The following is a 12,930-nucleotide window of genomic DNA, read 5'->3' on the forward strand; positions in this document are numbered from 1 at the left end:
TTTCTGGTAGATTTTCAAATCAATCCGACACTTTCAACTGCATTTCCACACAATGATAACTTACTTTTAACAACAACATAAATAAAGGTTCACTGTTGAGAGCTTGTACATCTGCTATTTTCGCTTTTCTTTTTTGTGTGTGAAAATGTTTGTAATGACATTCCCAAAATAGGGAGGCCAGGTTGAAAGTGGTTAAAGGAGTAGTTCACCCAAACAATTACTTATTTTCTATCAATTATACACCCCATGAAGCCTTGAATTCATGGAGATTTTTTTGTTTTTGTCGCATTCCTGAGCCAATAATTTCATGACCGGAGACTCAAACAGTCTCCTAAGAGACTCCTCCGGTCATCAAATTATTGGCTCAGGAATGCGACGAAAACAAACAAAGAAATCTCCATGAATTCAAGGCTTCATGGGGTGATAGAAAATAAGTACTTTTTTGGGTGAACTACTCCTTTAAGGATTGTGTGTGTTTTACTCTGTCCCATAACCCCAGGGGGCAGAAGGTCAGCGTTCCTAGCAAGGAACTGGGAACAAATAAACCAACTGACAACACGGTCTTGTTATATTTGAAACACAGGCAATGTAATGCTGTTTAATTCGATGGGTCAAGTCAACACAGGGCTGGACAAAACCATTGATTGTTCTGGGCAGACCACTTAATATTGCTCGGTATACATGTAGAACACAAATTGTCACGCACGGACGGCAAACAAAACAGGCAGCACAGACGAAAGGAAAGAAAGGGAGGAAGACTGTGGTGTCGTAAACACAGTGGAGTCTCCTCTTCCACATCTGCAGGAGGAGAGAGCTGGGGAGGGGGAGGGGGAGAGAGGGAGGGGAACGAGAGGAGGGAATCCTCTGGAGAGAAGTGTTATTCGTGTTTGTTCCCCACATCTCCGCCCGCATGCAAAAACACTGATCAACCTGCTACATCAAGCTGAGACGTCAGTAAAACAGCAGTTTGTTACATGGAATCCAGTCCACTCCCTCCTCTCCATTGGACGCCCCCCCTTAAATGCACAATGCAATCTAGGACTTAATGCCAGAGACGACCAACATCGTAACGCCTGATTTGTACATAGACATACAACGTTGTCCCATGCCGAAAAAGACCGATCTACAAGCTAGAGCCTGTAGATTTGCTATTTCCAGCGAGCAACACCATCGTACGAGGCATTATAAATTAGGCATAGCATAGCCTCCTCACAGTCATGTCACACTTTGTGTAGAAATACTGTAACAACCAAGAACACAAACAAACATATCCTTCACCTGTTGACAGATTACCCATCATCCCTTACACATCATAGACCAACATAACCTTCATTCTGCATAACTAATAAGATGTGACGTACTGTATTGTAACGTCTCTATCATGCAATGCATTTCAACCCGGGATTTTCTCCCCCCTTTTTTTTCTTTTTTCAAAAAGGCCAATTTTTTTATATTCTTGCTGCATTTGTCAAAAGTTGTCAGCACCTTAAGAGGCTCCGCAGTCCAGGTAGTTTGGTTTAAATTGATTGCACAGTGAAATAAGTCCCTCCTGTATCCTTCCACCTCTCAGACGTGGATCTGCTCACTGTGTCCTGGAAGTTTGCAGACGCTTTGGCAATGAAAGACAATATTTCTGCCATTACTGTCAACCCACAGTGCAAAAGTAAACAGACTGGCAAATTGCTCCACTCAACTATGACAGTATGTGGTCTGTGTATTGTTCCCACGCTTCACAAAAATATATATTTATATATTATGTGACTGTTACGTCAATCCAATGACTGACCGAAACTCCTCTTAGTCAGTATATATCCAAATCCCATGGAAGACTGAAATACAGGCTTGATTTTAGTTTGGTTCCACTTTAATCTCCTTGCTGAGGACAAAATAAATCAAATCAGAACATTACTGGGTTTGACTTTCGCAGACGAACATCAGAAGAAGTTATGTTAGCATCCAAATTAATAGCAAATACTCCTGGGTGTGCAACGTTATCATTAACCACGACGATCCCTCTGTTTGACAACATCGAGAGCCTGAAAACCTTTGAGGACACTTCACTGGAACGGTCCCGACCCAAAGCTTTTATCCCGCTGAGAACATTGCTGCTCCATCTGGTCCAGCAGTTTGTCCACTGAGTCCTCCTTGTTCTCCAGCTTCAGGTATCTCCTCGCATAACCCAGCTCGAGCTGAGGCCAGCTACAATATGTCTGCTCCTCCACAGAGCTCAGCTCCAAGGGCTCCGTAGCTTGACCAGGCACATTTACACATACCTGTGAACCAGGGTCTCTCCTCGTGGTGTTGGATCCCACCGTTTGACCCTCCGTACTAGGTCCCTCAGACTCCAGACTTTGGAGTCTGTGAGGGTTAGTCCTGTAGCTCAAGCTGTGACAGCGTCTGGGCTGGATGGCAGGGACCTCCCAGTCGTCTCCACCCAGTGTGGACATGGAGCTGGCCGACACCAGGCAGTTGTTGAGCTTGAAGAGATGGGCGGGCCGGGGTTCGAGGCTGGGACTCCCCCCGGGCTCGGCTCCAGAGCGCGTGTTAAAGTCTGTCTTGCTGGAGTTGCAGGAGTTGGAGTGAGATGAGTGGACAGACTTGGGTGAGACGGACTCCTGGTGGTGCAGCGCCTCCGTTCGTAGGATGGCCTGCTGGTAGGTCCCATCTGACCGCTCCTCCTGGTCTCTGGTCCGAAGCGAGGGCTCCGAACTGGCGCTGGTCATCTGCTGCAGACAGAGGATGTTGAGGTGGGCAGCAGGTAAGCTGCTCACCCACTGGTAGTGTCTGGCCATGGAGTTGGCCACTGCTATTTCAGTGAGGTCTGCACCGGGCACGGCGGCTGACACAGAGCAGATGACGCTGCGCATCTGGGCCAGCAGCATTTGAGTCTCCCTGTCGCGGTTCTCGTACAGAACCGTGTTGGCGCAGATGAGGATGAACAGCCCCACCCCCATTATGACCGGACCCAGGAGCTTCATGCGTTCACTGTGGATGAGGCTGGCTGTGGACAGGAGGCCCTTAGCTCCAATACTCCACCCAGATGCCTGGGAGTCCGACATTCCTCCACCATCTGTTGCTCCTAGTATGGTCGACCGCGTCGTCCTGTAAGGCCAGTATCCCGCCACAGCCAGAGCGGTGCCAACCACCACCACGATGACACCCAGCACCAGAAAGGCGCCCGGCATGGATCGGATGCGCAGTTTGCCTTGAATCACCCCGTCCTTCTTCTTTCTGCTGCGCAAGCTGAACCGGGACTTCCGTGTGTGGGAGGGCGATTTCTCGGTCTTCATGGTGCCGGTCGGTCTAATGCCTTTGCCCCAGGTCACGGCCTTATCTGAGCACTAGGGGGCAGGGCAAATGGTAAGAGTTAATAATAAGGACATAAAAACTAAAAATGATTTTATGAGATTCTTGAAATGTATGAATAACTTATAAATGACATAACAGAATATCATATACTGTTTGGCTTCTTTGACTCAAACTATCTGCTTCATATTTGTTCTTTTAATTTTTTATTTACCATTTAAACGAATGCTTGCAATGTATCATTTTGATATAAAACATGAAGGAATCCTACTGGGTTTCTTATAAAACCTTTCTCTATGGGGGTTGTTTTGCAACTATCTGCTTTTTAACTGTCAGTCATTACTGCTAATAGTTAAGCAAGAGCACTATCAAACAAACTGCTCCCAGCTCTTTCATGTCTGTGGAGAGCTTGTAAACCCCAAAATATACAAACAAAAGAAGAGAAGCATACACATTATGCACCATAAAGTCCTCTGTGTTCATTTACCCGTATAGGTCCATTTGCACCCAATGTTACAGTCAGAATTAAGTTGATACCAACGATTTTACAGTGTGTGCCATTATAGTCTTATGAATTTCAATAGACAAGGTGCAATGAAATGGAAAATAACTGCCTCAAACATTCTGACTGTAATTAGTGAAAAGTCCTGGAAATGAAAATGACTTCATGTCCCTCCTGCTCTTCTCTGTGAAGAGCATCTGACTGATTCTGACAGGAGACATATAACATCTGTTGGATTGTTATTTTTGCTCTGATAACATCTCTGGAAGGACACATGGCAAAGTCATGTCTCTTTCATAGTTATGTAAATGTTCATGTACAGATGGGATCAGGCTACGTCTTCCACTCATCAAAGCTCTTTTGATATGGTTTTGGTTCTTTGAACCATGAACCACATGAGCAACAGGCCTGAATCATAAATGTACACCCAAACTGCTTTTTGATGTTCATGAGTGCGTATGCATTTTCTGGGTGCACAATTGAGTGAATGCTGTTGATTTCTATAATAGAGACACACAAAAAAAACAAAAACAAAATGATGGGTCCATTATATGTGAATGTGTCCAGAGCAGGACTTGTTGCCAGTGGTAAACTCCTGGAAAGCCTGCAAGGTCAATTTAAGGCACTCAACTGCTGAAATGGAATACAGCTTTCAGCATAAAACTATTCACACCACTGTTAGCCAATGTGCCATTCAAACGCCTTTACTTTTGGAAACGCAGTGAGGAATAAACTAACATAACGTCCACTGCAAGAGAAATGACCACATGTGGCCGATTCAGAATGTTCTAAAATAACAAACAATCCTCCAGGAGAGGTTTATGTGGTGAGGATGTGATTTACAACAATCTTGATTTGGAATTTTTTATATCTCCCTGGACTCACAAAGTAAAGCAAAGCTGTCTAAGCAAATGGCTGATCCAAGGTGTTGATAACATAAGTCTCTAAAGGCTTGGTTATGTTGTACTATTTATAAAGAACAATGAATTAGCCCATATATAACAAAGTATGTTGGACTGTTCTCTGCGCTAAGCAGAACATTCCCTTCATTCATCATGGTCATTGATATGGTCATCAACGGATGATGTAAACCAGACCATACCTTTCATTAACTTGTTTTTCCACTCGCTTTTAATGGGCCAAGAATGTGGAAGGTAGCCAAAAATACTCGTAGAATAAGCCACAAGTAGTGCGTCAGGATGGAATTAAATAGAGGAGGCTGTTTGGGAACAAAAGGATGCAGTTATATATACTGCCTTCAGCCTTGCATTGAAGAAACACCCTTTGATACCCTTTGAAAGCTGGAGAACTTAACATGCATTCTCTCCGTTTTTTACTCCTATGTGTAAATAAATCAAATATGTTGTATTTTCATGTCAAATGACATGTCATACATACATACATACATACATACATACATACATACATACATACATACATATATACATATATACATATATACATACATACATACATACATACATACATACATACATACATACATACATACATACATACATACATACATACATACATACATACATATATATATATATACATATACATATATATATATATATATATATATATATATATATATATATATATATATATATATATATGTATATATGTATATATGTATATATATATATATACACACACCAGTGGTTCTCAAATCAAGGACCCCCAAATTCGTATTTGCCTATCTGAAAATGTTTTGTGTCAGGGACTCCCGCACTAAATTTGTGTTGTTTAGGATGTTTAAAAGATATTTCAAATGTTTCACTTTTTCTCCAAGATTTCGTTTGAAAATAGCAGATCTACAAGCTCACAAGTGTGAGCTTGTAGATCGGCTATTTTCAAATAGCTGATGAATATGGATTTAAATTGCTCATGTGGCCAGGGTTATTTTGGCTACAAAACAGCCAAAATAATGAAGGGAAGGCGTAGCCTATTAAGATAAGACAGTTACTATAAGGTAATAAACTGCAGAGATTCCTCTCCTGTTTGGGGGTTGCCTGCTTTATTGTAGAACCATCAGCATTCATCACTGCGCAGCTTCACGATGCGACTGCAATAGGCTGTTTGACGTGCTGTTGCTGCATTCCTTTACTTAAGCTTATTATAATATATGCGACGGTGTCGCTTGCTGACAAGAACTGATCGAGAAGCTCACAATGCGTCGCATGGCGACGCGTTGTGAGCTTGTAGATCAGTTCTTGTCGGCAACAAGCGACAGCATTGGAGTTTATATAGCCTATAGGCATCAAAAGGCAGACAGACTGTCCTGTCCTGTCACAAGTCTCTCGAGTGCCACAGTTGATGACATTTTCGAAACAACCTGTAGAAAGACCGTTGAGATCAAAGAACTGTAGATTGGTTGATGAAATAACATGGCATTAAAACAAATAATAATACATCAAATATTAATCGGTGTTATTTTTCACTTTACTGTCTTGGGAAATGGAAATTGGATGATGTCCTTGCGTAGGATTACATTATGTCAAATAATATTGTAAGGCAATATTCTGGAAATAAATAAATCAGTAATTATCTTTATTGAAACATTATGCATAATTTACGAATTGGCTACATGAAAACTTGCCTGTATTTGCGGTATCCTTTTGCAGCATGTTCCTAGTCTCTGCACACATAATCCAAATGATTAGAGGGGGGGGCTTTGATCTTGACTGAAACAATTCTGTCAAGTTTCTGCAGTAAAAAAAAATGCGATATATTGTGTTCCACTGTCCGTTTCGTCTTCAATTTCCAGTGCAAACGTCTGAATGAGACCACCTATCCCTCTCAGCAATGAGAAGATGATGTTCCAAACTGCAGCCAAAACCCATTGCATTGCTCCATACAACAGAACACTGAACACCACTCCAGCTCCAGTCTTGACTACTGTTGTCAAGTTAGCGCGAATAAAAATAAGACTTCCGGTGTGAAACGCGCTATATCTTTCAAAATAAAATATATTATCATTTGGAAGCATAGACATAGAAACCTAGATACCTCCTTGGCCGCTGCAGTTCATTGGAGCGACCTGTATCGCGGCCGCCATATTCGGGAAGGCAACCGAGCCTTCTAATGCATTTATGTCCATTGAAGCAGACTATTAAAATCATCACAACTCTCAACTTTCAACCGATTTTCAAGCGGTTATAAGTTTGTAACAAATGCCAGACATGGAGTTATGGATCCAGTAGGCATGTGGTTACATGATTAGATAAAAGTATTTAGGTGTGTGAAAATATATATATATATTTTTAGATTTTAGACTTACATCTAAAATGCATATTTTAATCCAATAAATGAACAACAATGAATCATTTATTTATTTACATTTTGGACCAAAAAACTTTTTTCTTTTTTCTCGTTTTTACAAAACAGCAAATAGGCTAAATGAAATGGTTTGAGACACTGACAGACAGTCTGTGTTCTGAAACATGACACATAACACAAGAAATTATAACATCAAAGTCGCAGAGTCAATCAATCAAGATTATTATAATACATGGTTAGAAAGTAATAAATAAACTTTAATAAAGTATAATCATAAATAATAAAAACCCAGTGGAAGATAACTATTTTGCACAACTTTTGCCGTGTTGCCACTCTGTAATTTATTTGTCGATGTGGTGAAGCCTCAATTTGTAAAATTAATACACAATTAATAATTACAACAACATAAAATTATTGCTGTTGAACACATCTTCTTCTGAACCAATCTCATCCCATGCTGAACACAAACGTCTGTTTGTAACCTACAGCCCCAAGCTTCACATGAACTGATCATGTCTCTGGGGCCCTGTTTAGACTGCAGTAAAATCCGATTTATTTCACAAATCCAAGTGTGGAGTTTGACAAGTTCCAAGTTCCAACTAACTAACAAGTTCCTACGCGGCTGCCTCAGTGCCTATTATGAGCTTGCCTTCCCAAAAATGGCGTCCGAGATACAGACGCCCCAGAGTCGGAGGAGGCGTCTACCTTTTATGTTTGGAAGGACTTCAGAGAAGCTCAAAGGACCAAAGATGAAATCATGTATTGTATTGCCTATAATTGTTTACTCAAACACAAATGCTACATTACATCTATAAAGGCCAATCAATTTAAAAGAAAACCTTAAAACCTATAGCCTACTGATTAGTCCTTTTATTGTGCCTGCCTGACAGTATAAAGTGTCTGTCTCCACAAATTGTAAAATAGAAGCAGACCACTTTAGGAGTGACTCGCCTCCCTCTGCAACGCTGGTTGGATCTCATTAAGACATGGGCAACAATCCCAAACAAAATAGCCCAGCATTAATTAACACAAGGAAATGATTGAACTGGCAAAGAAACGTTTGATCAATGTGAGTTAATGAAGACAGAAGACACTGTGATTTCAATGTTTCTATGGAAGCTCAGGAAAAGCAATTATAGCCTGCTTAAGACAAATCTTAGTGAATACTTAGTATAGTAATATCTTAGTCCCTGTTCAGTTTAGAGTAGACATTGGGTGGTCTGAAGTTTTCACTTACCAGACAATGTCTTTCGTTCAATATCTCATTTTGCTATGTTATGCCTGAACATTAGGCTTTTGTTTTTGGGATGTGTAACAAATCTAACACTTAGGCATAGTCATTAATTCACCTAATCAACACCATAAGTGTAATCAGTGTTATAGGCTAGCCTATGCCATCACTCACGTTCAATTAAGAAGCTACAGAGCATTTATATAAATCCTGTGCTATGCGTGCAATAATATTTATTTATTTATTACAAAGGTGACAAGCTTTATACTTTGAAGACTAGCCTAAAATAGCGCAGTCAATTTTTTTTTTCTCCTAATCGAATCCTGGTGATTTGTCAGCTTACTGTTGCTTTAGTTGAAACTCGGAATAGCACCTCCAACATTCATTATAGGCAGCAGCAGTGGTGTAAACAAGTAACTAGTACATTTACTAAAGTACTGTACTACATTTTATACTTTTGAAAACTTGTGAAATGGGACATATTCTGCATAATGAGTAGGCTACTTTCTACTTTTGGTATTTTAAGTACATTTTAATACCAATATTTTTGTACTTTTACTAAAGTAGGCCTACATTTTTAATTCCAGACTTTAACTTGTATTTCTACATTGCAATATTGATACTTTTACTTAAGTAAAAAATGTGAGTATACCTTTTCCACCACTGATTATAGGCTACTGGTCAAAGAAAGGGTCAAGGACTATGGCCATGATTGATGGCATTAGACCTAATCCCTAATGGATGGAAAAGGTTAATTAACGTAACTGGTCACCACGAAGGTTTACACATGCCAACACACAATTATTTGGCTTACAAACATAATAATTATTATTTTTGAATATTTGTGAAACGACACAAATCTTGTATGGGGGTCCCTGGCATAAATGTTCAGATGGGAGGTCCGCAGACATATTGATTTGGGGGTCCTTGACTTGAAAATGAAACACTGGTTTAAACAACAATTAGCCAGCCCGAATAAGCAACTACAAGCCTGAAAAATCACAACCCGCCTCTAACAATATTTACACACAACTTTACAGAAAAGGCAACACTGCTCGCAATGCAGTACCCTGGTTTTGTTGTGTACGCTTGCCATCTACTGGTCGTAACGTGGAACTGCTAAACGTGAGTCAAGTGCGACAGTGCGTACTCAAATGTTCTACTTTAGTAAAAGCATCAATACCAGACCTGCGAACCCTTCTGTTCTCACCAGGAGAATCCTGTTATTTGACCCCATCTCCTGGACGTCTCCTGTTCTTATTTCTCCTGTTCTTATCCTGTTTTGGGGGATTCCACCCGTTTTGTGTGGCCCCTCACTGATATGCAGCCACGGCCATTCATGTTAATTTGATATGCAAATCACAATGGCAGTATTTGATTGTTCTGTGTATTTGAAGGTGTGAGTGGTCTCTCTCTCTCTCTCTCTCTCTCTCTCTCTCTCTCTCTCTCTCTCTCTCTCTCTCTCTGATTCTGGCACACACCCCAAAAAAACTCTCTTTCTGAGAGAATGGGAATGTTACTCTTTTACTGTCGCTTTATGTCAGGATAAACTTCAGTCCAATGCAATTTTAAAGAGATAGTCATTTTTAAGTAATTAGGCTAGTGGTTATTATTAAATATGGCTCTTTTATTGCAATTTAATGGATTCTATGTAAGTAAAGGCTGATAAAAGTGTCAAACTCCCAAAACCCACCAGAATACTGGAAAATACATCTACTCTGTTTTAAAAAATCCTGGGGGGGGGGCCAAACCCCCCGCTTGGGGGCGTGGTCAGTATGACCCCCCCCCCCCTTTCCTCCCCCTGGAAAAAAATCTCCTGTATTTATCGGACAGTCTGAGGTTGGTGAGTGAGTGAGTGAGTGTGTGTGTGTGTGTGTGTGTGTGTGTGTGTGTGTGTGTGTGTGTGTGTGTGTGTGTGTGTGTGTGTGTGTGTGTGTGTGTGTGTGTGTGTGAGTGAGTGAGTGAGTGAGTGAGTGAGTGAGTGAGTGTGTGTGTGAGTGAGTGGCCTCTAGGCGTGGTGAGCAGCCATTAATTAGGTATACTCCAAGTGTGGGTTTGGTTCAGTTCAGATGGAACTCCAGCAGCTCTCCACACTTGCAAACAGGTAACTGAACATTATTATTAACCACCAACTTTTAACAGCTTTGTGTACAAGAATTCAGTTTGGGGAACTAGTCTGTGAATTAATGACATTAAAATGGACACAATGAGGCATTATATTTTATAACAGAGTGAAGGAAATGTTTTCAAACTACACTCTGTTCTAAACCAATGGTTTTTAAACTTTTACATTTCAACTCTGACCGTACAACTGGAACCAAATGGACCTGTTAGGGTTGGGTGAGGTCCATTTGGTTCCTTTTAGACCAGTGCACCAATGCAAGGGTGTATTTGAGAGTGTACAAATTGTAACCAAATGAACTCTTACCGTTACAATTTGTACACTCTCAGAGTTAGACCGGTAAGGGTCCATTTGGTTACATTTGGGGGGTAATTAGAAGTGTGGGTGGGGCTGACAAAGCTACATCCACAAGGGCTCATAAACGTTTTCCTAAATGTGACCATGGTCATGTACATAGATATAGAAACCTAGATACCTCATTGGCCTCTGCAGTTCATTGGAGCGACTGGTATCTCAATACAAGGCTCTTCCGCAGGGCTGTTTGACTACTGACCAATCACATCGCGTTCACTACTGGCCAATCACAGTGCGTCTAACTGACTAGTTGCTGCGCGGCTGCCTCTTAAGAAAAGCCACCCCACCCCACCTGCCTCTGATTGGCCTACTGAACGTCCCCTTCTGTGACGCACAAGTTTCCAGCTTGCCCTGCTGAAGCGGAATGAAGTGATAGGCTAGCCCTGCGGAACAAGGAAGCGCGCCCGAGATACGAACTCTTCAGAGCCGAAGGAGGCGTCTACCTTTATATGTCTATGGTCATGTAGGCCTACACAACTAGACAGTGGTGTAAAGTAACTAAGTACATTTACTCTTATCTACTTAAGTACAACTTTGACATGTAGTGCAGAGCTTGTAGATCTGCTATTTTCAAAAGATCTTTTGACATATTACATATTTGAAACCTTGTGAAATGGGACATTTTGCATAGTGAGTACTTTAAGTACATTTTGCTACCAATACTTTTGTACTTTTACATTTTGAATTCCAGACTTTTACTTGTAACAGAGTATTTTTTACATTGTTGCAGTATTGATACTTTTACTTAAGTAAAAAAAAAGTACTTTTTCCACCACTGCCGGTAAGGGTCCATTTGGTTACAATTTGTACTCAGAGCTAGACCGGTAAGGGTCCATTTGGTTACATTTTACGTTTTGCGTTGCGTCGTTTGCGTTGCGTCGTTTGCGTTGCGTCGTTTGCGAAAAAACGACAAAGAAAAGACACAAAACGAAGGCGCAGGCATGGAGCTCCTGGTTTACTGGGACGGGGTTCAATTCCCTGCTGTGCCCTGCTCATTGTGTTGGTATTTATATTTGAACTCTCACATTGAATTGTTAAAGGGTATGACCACTTTGGTAGAGGTTTGGGTTGTGTAGTTACCTTGCCATGATGTAACTCCAAAGGTGGGCAAAAAATAATTGCTCCATTGATTAGAAATTGATAATTCAAAATATGCTCCTCATTGACTTACATTGTACGGTAAAACAGCTCTCAAAGTCACTCTTTTAGCACAGAAACGAACGCAAACAAAGTTGATTCAGACAATATAGAACATCACCAAACCCAGTACTGTTTTTCCATCCAGTCCGGGTTTTCTACTTATTAAAAATGGCAAAATCAACAGGAAGTTGACATTTTTATTTAAAAAAAAAAACAGTACTGGGTTTGGTGATGTTCTATATTGTCTGAATCAACTTTGTTTGCGTTCGTTTATGTTCTAAAAGAGTGACTTTGAGAGCTGTTTTACCGTACAATGTAAGTCAATGAGGAGCATATTTTGAATTATCAATTTCTAATCAATGGAGCAATTATTTTTTATTTCTTGCCCACCTTTGGAGTTACATCATGGCAAGGTAACTACACAACCCAAACCTCTACCAAAGTGGTCTTGCCCTTTAAATGTATTATACAGGCATCAGCCTTTAGTATGGATCACAATGTAGAGCTTTAACTTTTTAACGTATCTTAAAAATAACGTATCTTTAAAGGTTACTTCAATCTGAATATGAAGACACTGTATCCAGATGTATACTTATCAGCTCTGTGCATAATGGATTATTTGAAAGGCATTAAGATAAAGCTGCATATTATGAATGTCTGATCTAATCATTGCTATGGTTTTATAGGGAAGTGACAGACTGGTGGACTGCATTTGTCGGGTCTTGAACCTGCAAGCTTCGGCTCACCAGGCAGTGACTCTATCTATTCACCTACAGCTGTCTCTTTGGTCTGAAGATTAAGGCAGACTATTCTAAATTGTGGAAAAAAAGGGCAGACTTATACTAAGAGTCAAGTTTACAAAATGTAAGTTGTAAAAAAAAATCAGACTACACTGATAATATTATCAGTTTTACCCAGCTGATGTCTGCCCTCAAAGGATCAGTCATAAATGTCTTGCTCAGGGACATCCTGACATACTGCTGTGATCGA

General features: G+C 40.6%; 1 protein-coding gene across 1 annotated transcript; it reads right to left on the bottom strand.

Moving 5' to 3' along the window:
• Window positions 1–621: 621 nt before the first annotated feature.
• Window positions 622–6,662, bottom strand: tmem200b (transmembrane protein 200B). Its single transcript, XM_080443422.1, has 2 exons — window positions 6,414–6,662; window positions 622–3,341 (listed from the first exon to the last, which is right to left on the bottom strand). The coding sequence occupies exon 2, from the start codon at window positions 3,288–3,290 to the stop codon at window positions 2,058–2,060; it is 1,233 nt and encodes a 410-aa protein (XP_080299548.1). The 5' UTR covers window positions 3,291–3,341; window positions 6,414–6,662; the 3' UTR covers window positions 622–2,057.
• Between the last annotated feature and the right edge of the window lie 6,268 nt (window positions 6,663–12,930).

This window comes from Gymnoscopelus braueri (genome assembly GCF_963280865.1).
Source record: "Gymnoscopelus braueri genome assembly, chromosome: 11".
NCBI lineage: Eukaryota > Metazoa > Chordata > Actinopteri > Myctophiformes > Myctophidae > Gymnoscopelus > Gymnoscopelus braueri.